Below are 24,587 nucleotides of genomic sequence, written 5' to 3' on the forward strand. Positions count from 1 at the left end.
GCTTCTAAAAAGAAAAAGGTGGTGCACTGGAGGAACGACGTACGGCATTGAAACGATGGGGGGAAATGATGAAAACAGTGTTTGTTTGTTGGCATCTTGTTTTTGTAAAAACAAAAAAAAGAGATGGATCTCTTCTCATAAAACAAGATGCCAGGAGGACTCTCTATAGAGAGATAGATGAAAGACTCTAAACCATTTAGAGGTCTGTGTCGCCTTAGCTTTTTATATCATTTTAAACTTTAGCTGTTTTAAAAATAGCAGATCTACAAGCTTGTAGCGCGGCACCGAGTGTCGTGCTACGAGCTTGTAGATCTGCGATTTTTGAAAAACCATGAAAATGTGTGCACATCTTTCAATATATATATATTCTTTCACAGCGAACTTTTTTAACTCAAATCTTTGCTTCTGGGGGGGGGGGGGGGGGGGTCCCTGGAAGAACATATTTTCAGATGGGAGGTCTGACTGCGGCCAAATTACAGACAGCTCTGTGGGTCCTTGACATGAAGTAGTTTGAGAACCACTGACACAGAAACATTTTCAGACAAACTGTCAGGATTTCGAAGACATTTTGTAGGATCAGTTCTCAGGTCTTTAACCCATTCTGGGCGGGAACCCCTTTTGGTGTTTTAACTAAGCATTATGTTATACTTTACCTATTGAAAAATAGCAGATCTACAAGCTCATAGCGCGCCACCCAGTGGCGCGCTACGAGCTCGTAGGTCTGCTATTTTTGAAAAATCGTGAAAATGCGGCACAAATCTTTGAATATATATTCTTTCAGAAGACTTTTTTTATTTTATTTCGACGTCAGGCCTAAAAGGGGTACACAGGCTAACCAGGGCACCTCTAGAAGTGTTGTTAACCACTGCTGAGTGTCTAAACAGGCTAACCAGGGCACCTCTAGAAGTGTTAACCACTGCTGATGAGGAACTCCTTTTTACCGTAACTCTTAAGTATGGGCAGGCGTACCTAAAACAGGAAGCGTACATATTCTTCTTCCCCTTTCTTGCGAGTATACATGGCCTGGAGCTGTGGTTTCCTGTTTACACTGCAGAGTGTTTCCTGTTCCTGTATAGGGCTGGTATCAGCTCAAACTGCTGCACAAACTTATAATAATGAAAGCCACTACTACTACTGGAGCGCATATGTACCGTCCCAATTCAGTGTTGATTTTGACAGCAAACTTTGATTTTTACGTCTTATAGTCTCTTGAATAGTTTTCATTTGAATGTTTTGGTGTTAAGTCTAGTTTTAGTCGACTAAATCTACAGGCCTTGATGCTGAAAATGGCCGAGCTCACACTGCGACGCGCTGTGAGCTTGTAGATCTGCTATTTTCAGCATGCAACCAAGTGTAAAATGACTTATACTGGATCTCTCGTCTACAGTTCCCTTACAAACATTTTAGTCTAGTTTTTATGTGTTGACAATTTAATTTAGTCATAGTATTCATCATGGCTTAGTTTTTATGTAGTTTTGTCAGTGAAAAAGGGTAGTCGACGATCATTTTTCGCCAGTTGACGAAATCAACACGGGCATGCACTGTCCAATTTTGCCAATAAGAGGTTCTGAGTGACATTGGAATATATTATGACCACTGGTCTGTTGGGCCAATCATTAGCCTGATTATCTGATTTCTGCCTTTAAGCCTAATGCAGGTGGATAAAGAAAATCCATGTTCACTAGCCGATGCAAATCAGCCAAACGAGCACATCACCTTTCTAGCAGAGGAGCTTTGCAGTACCACGGCTGACCAAAAGAGGGATCTGTAGTGAGAAGTGTGACGCTACCCCAGATAGAGCCTCTTTCTGGCTGCGCACCACTCCAACTATATCCTAGCCCAGGGGTTCTCAACCCGTGGGTCGCGACCCCTCGGGGGGTCGCCAAATTATTTTAGGGGGTCCCCAAATTATTCAAAAAAAAAAAAAAAGATTTATTTTTAAATTTTATTTTCACTTTTTTTCAAAAATACCAGACCTACAAGCTCGTAGTGCGCCACTCGGTGGCGCGCTATGAGCTTGTAGATCTGCTATTTTTCAATAGCTAAATTATAACAATGCTTAAAACACCAAAAGGGGTTCCCGCCCAAAATGGTTTAAGGTTATTGTAGCAGTCAATTTATATTGGGGGTCGGGAGGGGGCGGGGCGGGGGTCCCGAGACATTGCCAAAGCATTTCCGGGGGTCCCCGGCCAAAAACGATGAGAACCCCTGTCCTAGCCAACTTCCAGTCACCACCGCGAATAGATGTCCGCAACAGATTGAACAACATGAATAACCCAGGTGCATGCTTTTGGTTAGACATACCATTGGTCCGATATCTCAAAGCCCAGACTCTTCTTCAACAAAGATGGCGAAAGCAAACATTCTTTGTTCTGTACGAATACAATAGTATGGTACAAAACACTGAAGTCCTTAAACCAGAAACCTAACCTAAACCAGAAACCTAACCTAAACCAGAAACCTAACCAGAAACCAGAAACCTAACCTTAAACCAGAAACCGTGCTGCCACGGGGCAGCACACCTAAACCTAACCTTAACCCTCTCTCAAGCCTTAACGCACCCCTCACCAACCTTAATCCAGTCGTCTTAACGCACCCCTCACCAACCTTAATCCGGTCGTTTTAACGCACCCCTCACCAACCTTAATCCGGTCGTTTTAACGCACCCCTCACCAACCTTAATCCGGTCATTTTAACGCACCCCTCACCAACCTTAATCCAGTCGGACCAATGCTATGTCTAACCAAAGTATGCCTTCCGAATAACCCTCTACAGTTTATTGTAGTGTAGTAGAAGTGAAAGTATATTGGAAACCTAAAAAAAGTACTAATATCTCAAAATTGTACTTAAGTAAAGAGTACTTAAGTAAAATGTACTTAGTTACTTTCCACCAATGGTGGTCTTACCGAGAGAGTTGGCGTGCCGTCGTCCTCGACGGTGACGGTCAGCCGGTACTCCTGCTGGCGCTCGCGGTCCGGCGGGGCGGGCCGCGTCACCATCTCGCCCGTCACGCGGTCCATGCGGAAGGTCAGGTCCTGGTTGCCTGCCGTGATGTAGTAGAAGAGCATGGCGTTGGGCCCGATGTCCCGGTCCGTGGCCACCACGCGCAGCACCGACGTACCGCCGCCCACGTTCTGGACATGCCACGGTCAAGCGCACACGGACGGACCCACGCACGCAAACACGCAGGCACGCACACACACACACACACACACACACACACACACACACACACACACACACACACACACACACACACACACACACACACACACACACACACACACACACACACACACACACACACACACACACACACACACACACACACACACACACACTAGGTTAGGATTGGGCATTTTGTGTGTCGCCTAACGACACAGTGTGAGCTTGTAGATCGGCATCAAATCGGCATCTTAACCCATTTTGGGCGGGTCTGCTATTTTTGAAAAATCGAAGAACGACTGACATAGAAACATAGCTTTTTCAGAAAACTGTCAGGATGTAGAAGACATTTTTAGAATCTGATCTCAGGTCAAAATGGGTTAAAATGCTGACGTTCTCCCTAGTAGACTACAGTAATACAATCTAGCGTGTGCGTGTGTGTGTGTATCTGCGCGTGTGCGGTGCACACGTGTGCGTCTCACCTCGCTCACGCTGACGTTGTAGCCCCGGGGGCTCTCTATGACAGGCGTGTTGTCATTGACGTCCAGGATGTTGATGGTGAGGGAGTGGTCCATGAACCTGGGAGGAGAGCCGCTGTCTATGGCACGCACCTGCCCCAACACACACACACACACACACACACACACATGGACACACACACACACACACACACACACACACACACACATGGACAGACACACACACACACACACACACACACACACACACACACACACACACACACACACACACACACAAATATAATCTATAGAGCTTTAGAGCACTGTTTCCCAAACAGTGGGTCGGGCCCCCTTTCGTGGGCCGCGGAACCATTCTTATCGGTCCCTTTCCTACATTTAGTTTCTAATAATTGTTTCAAAACATTTTTCAAAAAACAACACCCCCCCCCCCCCCCACACACACACCCCCAAAAAAAGCTAAAATGTTTCATGACTTTTTTTGTTTGTTTTTTGTAATTTCCTGAAGAAATCAAAGAAAAACAAATCAGAAATTTTGAAAGAAACTTCATACGTTATGAAACAAATGTTTAAGAGGTAGTGAAAATAGCCGATCTACATGCAAGCTCGCAACGCGGCGACGAGGATGTACTCGTGCAGATACGCTGCACATTTAGACTAAATAAAAAGTGGAGTTGGGTTGGTACACTTTGCAGAAGAACATAACCAAGATTGTGCATGGTCGCTGGTCACTGTCTGACCTTTAGCAGATAGCGGTCCACAGACTCTCTGTCCAGAGGAGCGTTGACGTACACCTCTCCATACGTGTTATTCACCGTCCTGATCTCAAACACATCCTGCATGTTGCCTGCCACCAGACTAAAGCTGACCTGTAAGACAGAGAGGGAGAGAGGAAGGCAGAGGAATTGTCATACTGTAATATTGAAATGAAATTATTAACTAATCAGTGCCATCTGGTGGCTGAATTTATATTCAAAGATCGCCACCATTTCATATCAGCGGAGAACCATCTTATTTTGAAAGCCGTTTCACTCGGAAAAGCGGAGAAACATAAGTTTAAAATAGTAGTGTAAAATCACGCAAATGTTCGCCCAAAACATTGGGCGGTTACAAACATTTTGTAACCGCTGTTCATATCGTTTATAGAAATGAGCTGCAAAAAACAGCTGAGAGATAATCCGAGATATAAGGATTCTAAATAAATCCGTTCCCATGGACAGCATATACTTTTCACTTCCGTTGAAAATAGCCGATCTACAAGCTACATGTATGGATAAAATGTGTGCTAGTAATCTACAGAAATGTGTTTTGCAAAAGTCGGCCTCATGGTGGCGCTATAACAGGCCGTTGTGGAAAAAACTGGGGCAGAGGTTTGTCGTTGGCATCCAGGGAGTGTGTGCAAACAGTTTGGCATCGGCCGGGCCAACTGTGCCGGAGATTATTGCTGTACGCAGACAGACGGACACAAGGACACACGGACGGAGTGCAAAACATATTCTCTCCCCATGCCTTCGGCCTGGTGGAGACAACTATTGGAAATTGGAAATACTCAAGTAAAGTACAAATAAATGCCTCACAATTGTACCTAAGTACAGTACTTAAAGGGACACATATATGTTAATGACGTTTAGAAGATTTACTTTCCTGGGGTCTTTATGTGTATTATATGTGGTTATAGATATTTTAGATTTTAGCAGTGAGCCCAGTGTCTCTTCCTTCCTGGACTACAATTCCCATAATGCTTTGGTGCACTGCTCCTCCTTGTGGATAGGGGGAGGGCTGTCTTACTGAGACAACATGTAGTCCAGGAAGTAAGTGAGCCCAGTGTCCATGACATCAGAGACAGTGGGCTCACTGCTAAAATCTAACATATCTAAAACCACATATTACACACATAAAGACCCCCAGGAAAGTGTTCTAAATCTTCTAAACGTCATTAACATTTTTTTGCAAAAAGGGTGAAGTTTCCCCAAATGTACTTTCCACCACTGTGCTATCACAGTGGGATAATAGGCATTCCGTGAGTGCTGGATACAGCCGTAGCCTAGAACATGGGTTCCCAAAGTGGGGTCCGGGGACCCCTGGGGGTACTTGAGGGAGTTCCAGGGGGTACCTAGCTCAATTAGAGATAGGAAACAAATGGACCCTTGTGGGTCTGTAACTCTGAAAGTGTACAAATGGAACGGTAACGGTTGCTGAACTATCGGCGCCCCCTGCTGGCAGGGGTTGAGTTAATCTCTCTACTGTTGCTCACCAGTCCATTGTCTTCAGCGTCTTTGTCACGCGCCAGCACCGTGGCCACTTTGTTTCCGAGGGCCATGTCCTCTGGGATGTCCACCGAGGAGTCAGATGTGATGTCAAACGTCGGGCTGTTGTCATTCTCATCCAATATGGTGATTGACACCTGTCAGGGAAGTCGTATGAAATGAATGAGCTTTCTGCCACATCACTGGAATAACACTTACCGTCAAGAAGATGAAATATAATATGACCTAAAAATGCAGGATACGTATTCAAAACGTTGATATATTAATGGGAAAAAATATATATTTACTTTACAATAGAGATTGAGAAGTCAACTCCTACCTTCTGTATTTCCAAAGTGAGATGCAATGAATAAAAGAGGAATGCCATTAGATTTTCTATAACAGAACAAAGAAGACATGTTTACACATTGGAAGAGAGACCAACAAGCACAGATATGTTATACACGATTTGTGTCCCGACTCCCTATATAGCAACACAGATTTGCACAAGTGCTGCAGTGTTGATTTTGACAGCAAATTTTGATTTTAGTTTTAGTCATAGTCTCTTGAATAGTTTTCATTTAGTTTTAGTCACATTTGAGTCACCTGGAATGTGTCTTTTTTTTATATATATTTTTATCCCACGATTTTTCACCCCTGTGTCAATTATCTAATGTGATCCTGGGCTCTACACACCCTCCGCCAACCTAGTCCCCATATATGGGGGACATGGGGAGAGCAACGGACTTGAACTCATGCTTCGTGGAAGGAACACGTTATTCCAACCAGTTCCTTTCCCCTCCATCAGGCAAGTGTTAGTGTTAGTCTAGTTTTAGTATCATCATAAATATCATAAAGATTTTAGTCAACTAAATCTACAGTTGATTTAGTCGACTAAGATGTATTTTGGCGGGCCTTGATGCCGTCGTAATGACTCATTTTTTAAAGAAAAAGAGGAAAGCAGAGCAGAGTATAAGAATGCAAAATGGCGTACCACAGTGGAGTCCTTCTTAGGGCCTCCGTCGTCAGCCACAACGGTCAGGGCGTACAAGTCCCCCTTCTCTCTGTCCAGGAGGCCTGTCACTGTGATACGACCCTGGACAAACAGCATGGAGAGAACGGAAGGCAGTCAAAGACGGAAGAAACCCGACAAACTCTAAAATATTACTTTTTCAGGAAATTAGAAATATTATAAATGTTTCAGGATATAAAGAAAACCGTATATATTTTTAAAACAAAGCAATACTGCCTCATCAAAGTTTGGTATTGTGACTTTATATGTTGTCAATTACTTGCATGAGAGAGGAAGAGGTGGTGGAGTTTATAGGGTCCAATGGAGTCGAGAGGTTTTGTCCCAAGAGCCTTTACTACTTTTCATTGGTTCAATATTGTTGAAAAAGGGTTTGCACGCAAGTGCTCAATTGGAACTCTCTCCCCTTGGAGATTCGCCAGACTCCTACATTGGACTCTTTCAAGTCTGCACTGAAGAGACATTTGTTCACTCTGGCTTTTAGCAACTAGTTTGTTTTGTTTTTTGTTTTGTAAAGCGTCCTTGGGTTTCTTGAAAGGTGCTATATAAATCCAAGTTATTATTATTATTATTAATAGCACTGATAAGGGTCCATGTGACTATGTATTTGACCGGCATATAGTACATAGAGTACAGTAGATATGATAATGTGCTATGATATTGAGGTTCCCTGCCTTAGGGATTTCGCAACATGCCATGGTATGGTAGACTGTAAGTGTTGTGGTGGTTGCATCACGTACTGTAGTGTCATAACTGAGATGGTAAAGTTAAAATGTCCTCCGTTTTGTCAATAAAGTGAGTCATTTGATTGACAGTCATATCATCATCATATCAGTCATATGATGTTGCATCACTGTTTAAACCAGGGGTTCTCAACGTTTTTGGCCGGGGACCCCCGGAAATGCTTTGGCAATGTCTCGGGACCCCCGCCCCGCCCCCTCCCGACCCCCAATATAAATTGACTGCTACAATAACCTTAACCCATTTTGGGCGGGAACCCCTTTTGGTGTTTTAAGCATTATGTTATAATTTAGCTAATGAAAAATAGCAGATCTACAAGCTCACGAGCTTGTAGGTTTTTTTTTTTGGAAAATAATTTGGGGACCCCCTAAAATAATTTGGCGACCCCCCGAGGGGTCGCGACCTATGGGTTGAGAACCCCTGGTTTAAACCATACATGGGCAACTGGCGGCCCGGGGCCCACATGCGGCCGCCACCATCACTTAATGTGGCCCTCAGGTTACTCTCAGAATACTGAAAAAAGTTAGTTTTCAGCTGTTACAATACCAAACATGCAAACATGACCTGCTTTAAATATAGTCTATATAGGCTATGTAGCTCAATGACTAGTATTAAAATTGTATTGTATTTTTGTTTCCAATGCATTTGTATTTAGTTCATAAAGTTAACATAAGTATAACTAAATGCATTTGAAATTAAATAAAAAGGTTACTTTTCAGGATTCCAATTAAAAAATAGCAAAAATAGCTGAGCTTGCTGATCGGCTATTTTTTGCTACAACAGTAATATGGCCCTCTGGCAGGCCCGGTTCTTCCTACAGGCCGACGAAGCGGCGGCTTCGAGCGCCATGGGGGAGGGGCGCCAAAAAAAACAAAAAAAAAAAACATTTTTTTTTTTTTTTTTTTTAACATGTTTTTTTTTTTTTTTTTTTTACTCTGTCCCAACTCTGTCTGCCCAGTGTCCCCCCAGTGCCCCCCCAGTGCTTCCCCAGTGCCTCCCCAGTACCTCCCCAGTGTCTCCCCAGTGCCAGTGTCCCGCCAGTGCCTCCACAGAGCCTCCCCAGTGTCCCCACAGTGCCTCCCCAATGGACCCCCAGTGCCTCCACAGTGTCCCCACTATCCCCCCAGTGCCTCCATAGTGTCTCCTCAATTTTTGGGACAGAGTAAAAAAAATAAAATAAAAACTTTTTTTATTTTTTTATTTTAGCCGCGAAAAATCCTGCTTGGGGCGCCAGATTGCTCAGGACCGGCCCTGCCCTCTGGAGTGAGTGTGGAAATATAGTGGCCCTCTCCATCGTCAAAGTTGCCCACCCCTGGTTTAAACGATCGCCACAGTATTCTTTCAAGACCTCGCATGCACCCAATATGTCCGTACAGACAAATATGTCCGTGGCTTGGTCTGGCAGTGGCTAATTTTAGATTGTCTGTTTTACACACCATTACAATGTTCTTATTTTGACCATAATAACTAAATGTCAAGTCTCCAGGTTTTCTTCAGAAAATGTATGACACTGATTTATGACATACAGTAGTAGTGGTTCTCAAATGTTTTATTTGCAAGGACCACCATGGACCATGGAACCAAATGGACCCGGAAGGGTCCATTTGGTTCCATACGTATACACTCTCAGAGTTACAGACCTGTTATGGTCATTCAGGGGTAGCTCTATATGTGTTTCTGGTGATATTATTATCCACTCATTTTGTATGTCCGTGGCAAAAAAGAAATTGACAAAAATGTCCACCACAATCCAGCATGGCGTTGACCCCCTGCCCGTGCAACCATCTTGGATAACCCCTTCCTTCCCTCAACTCACCGTGACACCGTCTATCTTGAACAGGGCCAGCGCGGCCGGCGAGGTGTCGGGGTCGAAGCGGTAGGTCAGCTGGTTGAGGTTGTCGGCCGACTCCGCCTGCACCTATTTGATGAATTGAACAAGGTGGACCCTCTTGTAAACAAATGTAATGCTTAATTGGGTCGTCCACTCACAGTTAACAGTCTTTGTATTGAGTTTGTGCTTGAAATGTACTGTAATTCTGCAAACTGTCAATAAATATTTCAATCAATCAAAAAAACCTGCACCCATGGGCCGTGTAGAAAATGTTAGAGAGAGGCAGGCTCTGAAATTCCCTAAAAAAGCTGGGCACTTAAGGTAAAAAAGTAAATAGCGAAAATAGCTGATGTACAAGCTCTCAACGCTTGTAGATCAGCTATTTCCGCGGGCAACCCCGCCTGCACTCTTTCTACGCAGGACAAATTGTTTCGACGCAAAATGTTGCGTTCAACTTCAGGGAGAGTTTGGAGAAAAAAGTAAATTCTCCTGAATACTGCCTTCGGGTATACACTGACACCACGGCGTAATCGGCGCCTCAAACTGTGACTCCGCCCACCAACGGGGGAAGTTGTGATTTGCGCTCGTTCATTGCAATGCAATTTGCGGCATTTTCAAAACAATATTGAGCAGAGTAGCGATTATCAAACGTATTTGCAATGCCATACGTTGAAAGATCTGTTGCCCGTGGACAAGGCACGCTACCTCCGCAAGTTAGATAGCATCGGCATAGATGTTTGTCCGTATGTGATTAAGGATTGGACCAAGTTGCATTGGCAGCCATAGAAAATTCTTACCCCAGGCTAAAACCGGATGTGACGTTTTTGGGCGTTCCTGTCTAGCGTGGTGTCAGTGTATGGCATGGAAAGGAAAGTGTGTGTGTCCCCTGAGTCCCTCTCGTCCCCGTGAATCTGCATTCATGGGGACGAGAGGGCAGTTTTAGTTTTACAAAGAGGTAAAAGGACAGGGTTACAATTAAGCCCCCTTTTGATGTCTACGCGTGTGTGTGTGTGTGTGTGTGTGTGTGTGTGTGTGTGTGTGTGTGTGTGTGTGTGTGTGTGCACGTCGTGCCTACCTGCACCACCTCCGTTCCCGTGGCGATGTTCTCCCGCAGCGACACCTCGTATCCCGGGGCGAAGAAGGCCACCGCCTCGTCCAGCTCGTTGAGCAAGGTGACGTAGACGGTGCAGAAGCCCTGGTGGTGGGTGGTGGTGCAGGAGGTGTTGATTTGGACAAAAAAAAATTGAGCAAAAAAAATGATTTTAGTTTTAGTCACAGTCTTTTGGAATGTCTTTTTACATGAAAACAGTTTCAGTCACATTTTATTTTGGTCATCTGAAATGGGTTCCTTGATGTCGTCATAATGGCTGACACTTGGTTGCATGCTTAAAATAGCAGATCTACAAGCTCACTTGTGAGCTTGTAGATCTGCTACTTTCAGTATGCAACCAAACATAAACTAACTGGATCTCTTCTCCACTAGTCCCCCGACTCCCCCCTAACATTTTAGTCTAGTGTTGACAAAATTCTCAGTATATTTAGTCTTAGTCATCGTAACTTAGTTTTTATTCAGTTTCTATTTTGAAAAAAAGGTAGTCAACGATCATTTTTCGCCATAGTCGCTCAGTCGACGAAATCCTCAACAGTACCTGGTGGAAGGGGGCGGGGCCTGATCATCAACAGTACCTGGTGGAAGGGGGCGGGGCCTGATCATCAACAGTACCTGGTGGAAGGGGGCGGGGCCTGATCATCAACACTACCTGGTGGAAGGGGGCGGGGCCTGATCATCAACAGTACCTGGTGGAAGGGGGCGGGGCCTGATCATCAACACTACCTGGTGGAAGGGGGCGGGGCCTGATCATCAACAGTACCTGGTGGAAGGGGGCGGGGCCTGATCATCAACACTACCTGGTGGAAGGGGGCGGGGCCTGATCATCAACACTACCTGGTGGAAGGGGGCGGGGCCTGATCATCAACACTACCTGGTGGAAGGGGGCGGGGCCTGATCATCAACAGTACCTGGTGGAAGGGGGCGGGGCCTGATCATCAACAGTACCTGGTGGAAGGGGGCGGGGCCTGATCATCAACAGTACCTGGTGGAAGGGGGCGGGGCCTGGTCATCAACAGTACCTGGTGGAAGGGGGCGGGGCCTGATCATCAACACTACCTGGTGGAAGGGGGCGGGGCCTGGTCATCAACAGTACCTGGTGGAAGGGGGCGGGGCCTGATCATCAACAGTACCTGGTGGAAGGGGGCGGGCCTGATCATACCTGGTGGAAGGGGGCGGGGCCTGATCATACCTGGTGGAAGGGCGAAGACTGGTCGGTGGCCGACACGTTCATCAGGTAGGAGGTCTTAGTCTCGTAGTCCAGGTAGTCCACGGTGGTCACCAGGCCCGTGCTCACGTCCACCTCGAACTTGCGGCCGGCGCCGGAGACGATGGCGTACGCCACTGCCCCGCCGTCACCTGGCAGAGCAGCATGCACGGTGGACGGTGAGATACATGGGGAAGACTGACCAGGTATGTACGTACATGCACAAGAAAGCTAAGCCAAGACTGGTTTCATCCATTTTGGGCGGGAACCCCTTTTGGTGTCAGCATTATGTTATGCTTTAGCTATTGAAAAATAGCAGATCTACAAGCTCATAGCACGCCACCGAGTGGCGCGCTACGAGCTTGTAGGTCTGCTATTTTTGAAAAATCGAAGAACCACTGACATAGAAACATAGCTTTTTCAGAAAACTGTCAGGATGTAGAAGACATTTTTATTATCTGATCTCAGGTCAAAAAGTAGGGCTGTCAACATAACTGAGTTTTAACGCAATTAATCCATGCTTGGATGACCCGCCCCATACATCCCATAATCCCATCGTCTCTGTACTATCTAGCCCTATATCTGGATGGGGGAAAAAAACACAAGTCGGTTATTGCCATAAAAGGCTGCACAATTTACATAGGCAGCGGCATATATAGCATGACAACGGAGAGACACCGTCCTGCCACACTGGAATAAAACATAGATACATACATATGCTAAATGTATATATATCCTCCTTTTATCTTTCCATTCCCACAACACGATAACCTCCCCATTGACTGTTTTTGGGGCCTGACCTGTTGTTTTAGGACAAAGTTTGTCACAGCAAAGAGACGAGTAAACACCAGGCAAGACGTTATACAATGGGAAGTAAATAGAGGAAGTCCTGGAAAGGAGAAGTAAACATGGTAAATGCCACACTTAGCAACATGTGCCACTCTCTGGTATGTCGACTGGAAAGCACAATGAATCCAGGCCAGCCCAGCTCATAACAAAAACATGGGAGAGGAAAGTGTCATGTGAATGAGTGTATACTGCAGGTACTATTGTGTGTCTTTAAGAGCAGACAACATATGAGAGAGAGGCGCGGGAGGAGTGTATTGTGGCTGTGTTAAGCTGAATGCTGATGGAGTTGGTAACCAAATGGACCCTTATAGATCTTGAACTCTTGAGTGTTACATTATTGTTAAACTGCATCTGCATTACTAAATTTACAAGAAGTCTACACAATTAGAGAAGAACTGTTAGTGTTGATCAACGTTTGCCTGGCATCTCTCCTAATTAAATGGTACCAAGGGGCGACTGTGGCTCAAGAGGTAGAGCAGGTCATCCAATGATCCATGGGTCGGCGGTTCGAATCCCAGCTCCTCCTGTCTACATGTCGAAGTGTCCTTGGGCAAGACACTGAACCCCAAATTGCTTCCGATGTGCTGGTTGGTACCTTGCATGGCTTCCGCCGCAATCGGTGTATACATTTGTGTGTGAATGGGTGAATGTAATGCACAATCTATGTAAAGTGCCTTGGATAAAGGCGCTATATAAATGCACCATTTACCATTTACCATTTAACATCAATACAGCATGGAATTGTGGACAAAATAATCTGTCCGAGAAGCTAAAGATCATCAAATGGTGGTTCCGTGGCTCAAATGCCGAATAAATGATGGACCTTGATACGAAAAGGGTTGAAAACCACTGCCGTAGGCTATAATAAATGTGTTTGCCGTCTGCTAGACAGGGTCACATTCTGAGGTCCCACCCACCGGTGTCTGGGTCAGTGGCTCGTACCACGATGACAGACGTCCCGACGCCGGCCGTCTCCCTCAGGCCTAGTCTGTTGTACTGCTGCTGGGTGAACACTGGCACCTCATCGTTGGCATCGTCAACGTACACAATCACCTGTGGGGGGATGACATTTGAAGCTGGCATCCACTGTACATGCACGCAGTGAAATGCATTCATCTGCTATTTTTTTTTAATCTTGAAAATGTGGCGTAAATCTTTGAATATATATTATTTCAGAGCGAACGTTTTTAACTCATATCTTTGCTTCTTGGGGGGGTCCCTGGAAAAACATATTTTCACATGGCCAAATACAGATAATTCTGGGGGTCCTTGACATGAAAAAGGTTGAGCACACTGACATAGAAACATAGGTTTCTCAGAAAACTTTTAGGATTTAGAAGACTTTTTTAAAAAATAATTGGCCTCAGGTCTAATGAATGGGTCAATGCAACCTGATTGGAGTGGCGTGCGAGTGGGTGGATGTTGTTGTTTCTCCTTACCCGCACAGAGCTCCTCATGCTGCCCTGGTCACTGTTGTAAGCCTCCACCTCCAGGACATGGGAGCTGCTGGTCTCCCTGTCCAGAGCCCTGAGTCCTCGCGACACCAGACCCGTCAGCCGACTGATGCTGAACTGACCGTTGCTATTCCCTGCAGACAATTCATGCACATCGACGTGACGCGTTGTTAGTCTGCAAGATCTGCACTGAACATATGTCCACGTTGAACGAGCTGAGATGGTACCAACCTTTGAGGACGGGAGTACGGTAGTACATTTGTACTCCCGAGGCGAACTTGCAAGTGTGAACTTCAAAAGACGCAAAGTCTGACCTTAACAAGATCGGGTATGTATGCTATTGAGTATCGAGTGTTGCATCGAATGTGGTGATGATAGCAGATCTTTGTCATTGTAGAGGCATTTTATGTGCGTTACTCCATGAGTAGCGTAGCGTATAGACGTTGGAAGTTAATGGGCCGTTGCTGCACCTTTTTGTTTCGCATGTTGTATTATATACGTTATATATAATTAGACATACATTTTTGGTGGAAACGTCTAAGAATTATTGTGTCGTTTTTTGGCAAACAGAGCTACATACTACATAGCCCCCTTGGACATAATGTCACCCACATACAGGTACAGTCTAAAAATTGTGTGTGTCTAAATGTTTACAAACTTTGGTTGCTTAACACAGCACAGTCAGTGTGAACACAAACCAGACCTAATGCAACAATGGAACAATTTGATTCTTGACCTGGACCTTTTTAGCAGACTTCATTTAGCTGTCAATATGAAAGGCAAAAACAGAGTTTGATCTCTCAAATTCCATGCTATGCCCGGCCAGAGCATGGGAACGAGTTGTGGAATCTCATTGGCTGTCAATCGGGGGCCAATGATGAAAAGGTCGCGGGAATCAGGCCAATGATCAAAAGGTTGCGGGAAAGTGCCCAGTGACGTCACTCAGTCAGGACGTCTATTTGTAGGGTCCTGGGCTGTTCCAGCCTGTGCCCAAAAGCATATATATATACATGCATACGGTACCAGCATGCACACACGCACAAATTAATTATGAGCACTTTCTCTCCGTTTGTATTGCATAATGCCAAGCATTTTCTTGGTATATGGGATGCCGTGATTTTTGTATTTTTTCCCAGTTTTTTCATGTGTTTATGAGGTGACAGTACTTATTAGACCCCTTGGTGTGGTTGTTATATGTGCAATGATGTCTTCCTTTTGTATTTAGAGTTTCTTCCTGGAGGTTGAAACCTTGACAGTCAAACGTGCCAATGAAAATAACAGTGATATAGTGACATCACAATATCATCCCCTCCCCTAACCCCTCCCCCTGTATCATACAACCACAGTGTGGGTGCGGCTTCAGTTCAGGTGGATCACCACCCACCACCACCCACCAGGAACACCAGGCATACTTAATGAACTGGTGGGCATGTCCACATAAAAAAACGGCATTTTAACAAATACTGTACGCTTTTTTTGAAAATAATTCTTCCTCCTTATATAATAATAATAGCTGATGATCATGTTAAGGGTGGAAAATGGCGCTCCATCTTTAACTAATAGATAGCACTTCCATCAGCTGACAAGTTAAATACACAGCAGGGTACGAGTTACAGTATGTGGCCGCTGAGCTCCCCATAAAAGGTGTCTGACTGCATTTATCAATGTAATGAGTTTATTTATCTCATGTATTTATCAACGAGATAAATGGGCCAAAAGAAAGAAGGAAAAAAAATTCCTGAAATGCACCATATTCTCTTGTGAATGATGGTGCGGTATAGGCTGCACTTAATAAATCAAGCGCCATGGTGCATGATATAATATTGTGTGAACTGTGCCTGTGCGAGTAGCAACATACAGTAAGAATAAGAAACATGTGGGAGAGAAGCCTTTACACAGTACGTGTCGGCCAACAGCATCTCTTTCTTCATCATATATTGATAGGAAGAAGAACATGTCAGAACCATGGGTCCCTGTTGGGTGTAGTCTTTCACTTCATCCTGACTCTGGGTCTGGGCTTAGCTCTAGTCCATAGCCTTCTACTGCTTCTACGATTCTGCCCTGCAGTATAAGGCTGTGGGACTTTCAGTTTTAAATCTCAAATGGAAATCAGACCAGCCTCTCCTCTTTTGTGGAAATATCACGAACGTTTGACCTACTCACCAATACAAAGACGGGTTGTGTCAATAGAAAGCCTACTTTCCTTAGTGGACGCACTCTGAGCCCCCCACCACACGTATAAACGGTACTTTTTGGCCAGAAAGGGATTTATTTTCACCGGAGGAAAAATATTCTCTATGAGGCAGTTCTCTGGGCAATATCGGTAGAGGGCGCATTGGAGTAACTAAAAGTAAAAAAAATTCGGTGGAAACAAAATCCCTTTTTGGCCAAAAAGTACCGGTTATACGTGTGGTGGGGGGCTCAGAGTGCGTCCACTAAGGGAAGTAGGCTTTCTATTGACACAACCCGTCTTTGTATTGGTGAGTAGGTCAAACGTTCGTGAGATTTCCACAAAAGAGGAGAGGCTGGTCTGATTTCCATTTGAGATTTAAAACGGAAAGTCCCATAGCCTTATACTGCAGGGCAGAATCGTAGAAGCAGTAGAAGGCTATGGACCAGAGCTAGTCTGGGCTCTGGGTCCAGGCATGGTGGAAAGTTTTGCTATATTCGAATTGAAATCTTGAATTATTTTTTGCTATTTTTGAATTGGAATCCTGAAAATTAACATTTTTATGTAATTTCAAATGCCTTTAATTATACTTGTGTTGAGCAATGAGCTACTAATTTAGACTAAGTAATTAAAGGGGGTCACGTTTGCATGTTGTGGAATTGTAAACAGCTGAAACCAATATTATATCAGTATTCTGACATTAACCTGAGGGCCACATTAAGTGAAGGTGGGGGCCGCCAGTTGCCCACCCCTGCTCTATACTTTTGAAAGTTGACACAAAAAACCTGAATAAAAAGATTTTGAAAAGAAAAGAAAGTTGACAGCAGTATTTCAATGTGTTTGCATTCACTTATGTCTCCCTCTGTCTGTCTGTCTGTCTGTCTCCCTCTGTCTGTCTGTTTGTCTGTCTGTCTCCCTCTGTCTGTCTGTGTGTTTGTCTGTCTGTCTCCCTCTGTCTGTCTGTGTGTTTGTCTGTCTGTCTGTCTCCCTCCCTCTGTCTGTCTGTGTGTTTGTCTGTCTGCCTGCCTGTCTGTCTGTCTGTCTCTCTCTATCTCTCTCAGACAGTGACACCCCACAAAGCTCAGATTATAACTCGAACCTTTATACAAGTTGGATAATCTCCTTGCATGTTTGTGAGCAAAATGCGAAACTCGTCAGCTCGGACTGGCGGGTAAAGGAAGCGTATATACAGCAACTACTCACCAGACAGAATCCTGTACAGAACCCTGCCATTCTCCCCCTGGTCTGCATCTGTTGCCTCCACCTGCAAAAACCCAGAGAACGCCATCAGTATCAGCACAGAGGATTATACTACTGCACACAGTCAAAAGTACAACAATAATTACATAGGGACTCTGGGCACAGCTTGCAATGCAACCACATCTCTATGCTAGCATTGCAACAACAACAACAACAAAATATATATATACTGTAAATATATACTTTTCCCATCCTGCCAACAACATTAACGTGGCAAACATCATATGGCAGGCTGAGAAAAAACACAGAATAGTAAATGTGATGTGATAGATTATGCTTGGTTCTACCATCATACTCATTACTATTTATTCTATTTATTATTCTGTATACATTACTGTACATACTGTACATTTTTCTGCATTTACTCTCTCATTTACTGCATTACTGTATTGCACTTCTGGCTAGACGCCACTCTTCATTTCATTGTCAAAGTATTTGTATACTATGTGCAGTGACAATAAATTGAATCTAATCTAATCTAATCTAATGTGGTTTGCCAACAATCTACAATAATGTGGTTTGGATTGAAGTCTATATGAAATGGACTGACATGAAACGCATAAACATTGCGTTTTGGACCACGTGTGTTGTGTCTATGAAGACATCAATATTCTGTAGCTATGGTGATGAGTCAACAGGACAGATATGTCACACAATGAACACATAATAATATGACTGGTGGCCTGGGCCATGGCTTAATGGTCCAGGCACCTTGGCTGGTAACCCAGTCTGGCAGTGTGCCGCGGGTTCGACTCCCGATCCCGACGGCCTTTACTGCATGTCACCCCCCCCCATCTCTCTCCCCATTTCCTGTCAGCCCTCCTGTCCCTCCATAAAAAATATAAAATAAAGGCGAAAGCCACCAAAAAAAAAAACATTAAAAAAATAATAATATGACTGGTATATACAACAAATAGTAAATCAGATTGACTTCCTCATTCTCCACCATTCAGCATGTCCCCCAATGCCTTGTTGCCCCAACAACCCCAACAACATGGCAATGACTCTATAATAATGCCCCCCTCCTCCTCCTCCTCCCCTCGGTGACAGGCAGATAGCCAGAAGTGGCCAAGGACACACAAACCCAGCACAGACAGAATGGCTCCGCAAGTCTACACAAACACCAATATATATATATATAGTGGAGCATGCTGGGTCCCTGGTGAATGAACCCAAGTTTAAAAAAATAAAGAAAAAAAACATGTCTTGAATCCAGACAGGCAACAGTGATGTTGGCACATGGGAGAGGCCGAATTCAAGTCAGACCCTGCCCTTCTGTGGATACTCTTGCAAAGCACATCACACACAGAGACACCCATGCACACACACACACACAAGGGATCAAGGCGAATGTGGACGCTCCCAGGCATGCAGAAACGTGGACACACGCATGCACACTCTCTCCCTTGCTCTGCACGCACACGCACACGCACACACACACACACACACACACACACACACACACACACACACACACACACACACACACACACACACACAGGGCATGGACACCCAAGAAGAAGAGGTGCAGAATAGTAAGCCACTTAAGGCCCCACATACTATACTTCCCAACATGTGAAAATAGCCAATATGTAGAGCTTGTAGATCTGCTATTTTAACAGTGGAAAAAAGCTCCAAGCACGTATACGTGCACACTTACTTACTTACTTGCTTGACGCACACACACACACACACACACACACACACACACACACACACACACGCATATGCACACAAACTTGTGCTGTGTCTTCTCTTTTGCTCTCGTGCTCTCTCTCTCTCTCTCTCTCCCCCCTCCCTCAGCAGAGAGGGGGGCCAACTTCAGTCTCATTAGCTTCATAAAGAGATGTGGAGAGGAGAAGAGAAAGGGGAGGAGAGGGGAGGGTGGGAGAAAGGAGAAAAGAGGGTGGGTGGGCAGGGGTGGGAAGGAAAGGGGGGTGCAGGGGGGTCTCAGATTGGGTGAGTGATGAATAGGGTATTACACAGTGGACTGCACCACTTAGGCCATAAAAGGGGGGTGTAAAAAGTGTCCGGCCGACGTTGGCAAAAGCAGATGTTTGTGAATGTACGTTAGAAGCATGTGGAGGGTACGGCGTCTGGAGATTATCCGCTAAGCCCTCCGCCCGGGCGGCTCAGAAACCATCGCTGATGCTGTCTCCGGCCCTCCAGCGTTTAAAACGATCGCTGAGATGTTTCCATCATAATGCTATTACCCCCGTTGTCCTCCTTCCGTACCCCCCCCCCCCCCCCCCCCCCCCCCCAAACACACACACACTCTTTCTCCCTTCACACACACACTGAGAGCAGCGTGAGTGAGGGGGGTAAAGTGTGTGTGTGGTGGAGCCAAGGAAACAAGTCTGACCCAACAGTTTACTGGAACTAAAAACAAGTAAGGTGCTGTTTTAAAGTGTTGCGCGTGAGTATGCCATTTGAAAGGGTTGCGTTCGTATAGAGGCTGCGTATGATGCGTGTTGTTTTATGGGGGACGTACGTACGTGTGGGGTTTATCACTCGCAGTTGATTAATCCATTAAATAGTAAAGATGGCTGGGTTTAAAATCATATATTTTCGTAGGGCGAATATCCAAAACTATCTGCTGCTACCTGGCAACAGCATTCCGTGATGTAGTTGTCAGGAGGTGCTTTTGTGTGAACTGATTCAATGGTCAATGTCTCAATATTATATTAAACCGTTCAAATATACATTTTTGAAATACATCACATGGTACGGTCCGGTTATGTGAGGAAATACAAACTATGTTAACCACTTTCAAAGTTTCAAAAACAACTAAACCTGTCGATCTACAAGCTGACATGCTTTGTAGCTTGTAGATCAGCTATGTTTGCTATATTGTACCACAAAGTATATATAGGGCTTAAAGGGGTCGTGACATTAAAAAAAGGTTTTGTAGGCCTGATGTTTCTTATATTTTTTAGGTTTTCTGAGCTCAATTGCACCCCAAAAAACCTGAACTCTGAACATTCAGTAGATGTTCTGGCTCAAACAAGTGCTCTGATTTGTGATGTAACTCCACCAATCTCATATTATGACAGCAGGTGTCACTGCTGAGGGATTATGCCTCTTTTCATCGCAGCTCAAAAGGCTTCAGAACACAGAGAGTTCAGGTTGTGTGTGGGTGTAATTGAGGGTCATGAAAGCTAAGAGAAAAACGAAAAAAATAAACAAAATGGAAATTAATGTCATGAACTATTAGCGGATATAGTACAGGAAATCTATGGAAAATACAGGGTCAACCTCAATCTAATTGCAAAAAACCCAAACTCAGCTGATATTGCATCTTCAATATATCCTGAATAACAGAAAAAAAGTTGCCTGGAATTGTCTGAGGGGAAAGTGTTGAAAATGGCCTGTACAGTATGGCCACCATTGACATCCTATTATAAGGCAATATTTTCTAGATTTCATTATGCTTTAAGTAGCATGTGACATATCAAACTAGGGGGTTTTCATGATGCTGAATCCATTCCAAGCATTAGTTTTGCACAAAAACACTCATTGGGCTAAATTTGGCCATAGCAACTTGCCCAAATGTGATGTCAGCACATTTGGGCAAGTTGCTATGGCAACAATAATTCAAGTTGCTATTGGGCAAGTTGCTATGGCAACAATTCAAGTTGCTATTGGGCAAGTTGCTATGGCAACAATTCAAGTTGCTATTGGGCAAGTTGCTATGGCAACAATTCAAGTTGCTATTGGGCAAGTTGCTATGGCAACAATTCAAGTTGCTATTGGGCAAATTGCTATGGGAACAATTCAAGTTGCTATTGGGCAAGTTGCTATGGCAACAATTCCAGGCAACTTTTTTTCTGTTATTCAGGATATATTGAAGATGCAAAATCAGATGAGTTTGGTTTTTTTGCAATTAGATTGAGGTCAAATTACATTATTACTGGACTAATAAGGGAGTGTGTCCACACATTGTCATGTATGAGTGATTAGCACTATATACAGTATGTACAGTATGCATCTGGGTTCGTATAAACAAATTCTGCTTTATCCCATTCTAGGCAGGAACCCCTTTTGGTGTTATGTTATTATGTTATAATGTAGCTATTGAAAAATAGCAGATCTACAAGCTCATAGCGCTACAAGCTTGTAGGTCTGCTATTTTTGAAAAATCGTGAAAATATTTATTTCAGAAAACTGGAGGATTTAGAAGATTTTTCTTTAATTTCGACGTCAGGCCTAAATGGGTTATACGAACTGGGACATGGATAACACTGTGGCTACAGAGGCTGTGGCTACAGAGGCTGTGGCTACAGAGGCTGTGAGGCTACAGTATGCACATGAACTGGGACATGGATAACACTGTGGCTACAGAGGCTGTGGCTACAGGATGCACATGAACTGGGACATGGATAACACTGTGGCTACAGAGGCTGTGGCTACAGTATGCACATGAACTGGGACATGGATAACACTGTGGCTACAGAGGCTGTGGCTACAGGATGCACATGAACTGGGACATGGATAACAGTGAGGCTGTGAGGCTACAGTATGCACATGAACTGGGACATGGATAACACTGTGGCTACAGAGGCTGTGGCTACAGTATGCACATGAACTGGGACATGGATAACACTGTGGCTACAGAGGCTGTGGCTACAGGATGCACATGAACTGGGACATGGATAACACTGTGGCTACAGAGGCTGTGGCTACAGGATGCACATGAACTGGGACATGGATAACACTGTGGCTACAGAGGCTGTGGCTACAGGATGCACATGAACTGGGACATGGATAACACTGTGGCTACAGAGGCTGTGGCTACAGGATGCACATGAACTGGGACATGGATAACAGTGAGGCTGTGAGGCTACAGTATGCACATGAACTGGGACATGGATAACACTGTGGCTACAGAGGCTGTGAGGCTACAGGATGCACATGAACTGGGACATGGATAACACTGTGGCTACAGAGGCTGTGAGGCTACAGGATGCACATGAACTGGGACATGGATAACACTGTGGCTACAGAGGCTGTGAGGCTACAGGATGCACATGAACTGGGACATGGATAATACTGTGGCTACAGTATGCACATGAACTGGGACATGGATAACACTGTGGCTACAGAGGCTGTGGCTACAGTATGCACATGAACTGGGACATGGATAATACTGTGGCTACAGAGGCTGTGGCTACAGAGGCTGTGGCTACAGTATGCACATGAACTGGGACATGGATAATACTGTGGCTACAGAGGCTGTGGCTACAGTATGCACATTAACTGGGACATGGATAATACTGTGGCTACAGAGGCTGTGGCTACAGTATGCACATGAACTGGGACATGGATAACACTGTGGCTACAGAGGCTGTGGCTACAGTATGCACATGAACTGGGACATGGATAACACTGTGGCTACAGAGGCTGTGGCTACAGTATGCACATGAACTGGGACATGGATAACACTGTGGCTACAGAGGCTGTGAGGCTACAGTATGCACATGAACTGGGATGTGGCTACAGTATGCACATGAACTGGGACATGGATAACACTGTGGCTACAGAGGCTGTGGCTACAGTATGCACATGAACTGGGACATGGATAACACTGTGGCTACAGAGGCTGTGGCTACAGTATGCACATGAACTGGGACATGGATAACACTGTGGCTACAGAGGCTGTGGCTACAGTATGCACATGAACTGGGACATGGATAACACTGTGGCTACAGAGGCTGTGGCTACAGTATGCACATGAACTGGGACATGGATAACACTGTGGCCGACAGAGGCTGTGGCTACAGTATGCACATGAACTGGGACATGGATAACACTGTGGCTACAGAGGCTGTGGCTACAGTATGCACATGAACTGGGACATGGATAACACTGTGGCTACAGAGGCTGTGGCTACAGTATGCACATGAACTGGGACATGGATAACACTGTGGCTACAGAGGCTGTGGCTACAGTATGCACATGAACTGGGACATGGATAACACTGTGGCTACAGTATGCACATGAACTGGGACATGGATAACACTGTGGCTACATTATGCACATGAACTGGGACATGGATAACACTGTGGCTACAGTATGCACATGAACTGGGACATGGATAACACTGTGGCTACAGAGGCTGTGGCTACAGTATGCACATGAACTGGGACATGGATAACACTGTGGCTACAGTATGCACATGAACTGGGACATGGATAACACTGTGGCTACATTATGCACATGAACTGGGACATGGATAACACTGTGGCTACAGAGGCTGTGGCTACAGTGTGCACATGAACTGGGACATGGATAACACTGTGGCTACAGAGGCTGTGGCTACAGTATGCACATGAACTGGGACATGGATAACACTGTGGCTACAGAGGCTGTGGCTACAGTATGCACATGAACTGGGACATGGATAACACTGTGGCTACAGAGGCTGTGGCTACAGGATGCACATGCAGTACTTAAAGGGATTTGAAACATTCTCACGTAAAGTATGGTGGATGAAATGTGGAATACATAGTGAGGAGAAATAGTGTAAATCAGAGACAGTGGGAAAACTGGACACGACTAGACTGGGTAGTCTGGTCGTGAGCAGGCAGAACCCATCGGCAACAACATTAACCCATTTTGGACTGAGGTCGATAAAAAAAAAAGGCTTCAAAATCCTAACATTTTTCTGAAAAACCCATGTTTCTATGTCAGTGGTGCTCAACCTTTTTCATGTCAAGGACCCCCAGAATTATCTCTATTGGGCCACGGACCCCCATTTCAAAATATGTAGTTCCAGGGACCCCCCAGAAGCAAATATTTTACTTAAAAATGTTCGCTCTGAAATATATATTCAAAGATTTGCACCACATTTTCATGACTTTTCAAAAATAGCAGATCTACAAGCTCGTAGCGCGCCACTCGGTGGCGTGCTATGAGCTTGTAGATCTGCTATTTTTCAATAGCTAAAGTATAACATAATGCTAACACCAAAAGGGGTTCCCGCCCAAAATGGGTTAAGGAAAAACAGCGCCCTCTTCTCCTTTGAATTTGCGAGTGAACAATCTTTCT

The 24,587-nt window shown here is 44.8% G+C and overlaps 1 protein-coding gene across 1 annotated transcript in view; it reads right to left on the bottom strand.

The window, feature by feature from the left end:
- The window catches only part of cdh23 (cadherin-related 23), a gene marked incomplete at its 3' end in the record, with an annotated part of 389,228 nt that overhangs the window by 106,437 nt on the left and 258,204 nt on the right, over nt 1-24,587 (bottom strand). Inside the window, exons 25-35 of the mRNA XM_079512237.1 lie at nt 17,484-17,544; nt 14,096-14,244; nt 13,574-13,709; nt 11,793-11,959; nt 10,568-10,687; nt 9,478-9,579; nt 6,885-6,986; nt 5,899-6,048; nt 4,385-4,513; nt 3,648-3,776; nt 2,907-3,134 (exon numbers count right to left, since the gene is read on the bottom strand). Of these exons, the coding sequence (XP_079368363.1) occupies nt 2,907-3,134; nt 3,648-3,776; nt 4,385-4,513; nt 5,899-6,048; nt 6,885-6,986; nt 9,478-9,579; nt 10,568-10,687; nt 11,793-11,959; nt 13,574-13,709; nt 14,096-14,244; nt 17,484-17,544 (1,473 nt within the window). The remainder of the gene's footprint in view (nt 1-2,906; nt 3,135-3,647; nt 3,777-4,384; nt 4,514-5,898; nt 6,049-6,884; nt 6,987-9,477; nt 9,580-10,567; nt 10,688-11,792; nt 11,960-13,573; nt 13,710-14,095; nt 14,245-17,483; nt 17,545-24,587) is intronic.

Source organism: Electrona antarctica, assembly GCF_951216825.1.
Source record: "Electrona antarctica genome assembly, chromosome: 10".
In the NCBI taxonomy this organism is placed as follows: domain Eukaryota; kingdom Metazoa; phylum Chordata; class Actinopteri; order Myctophiformes; family Myctophidae; genus Electrona; species Electrona antarctica.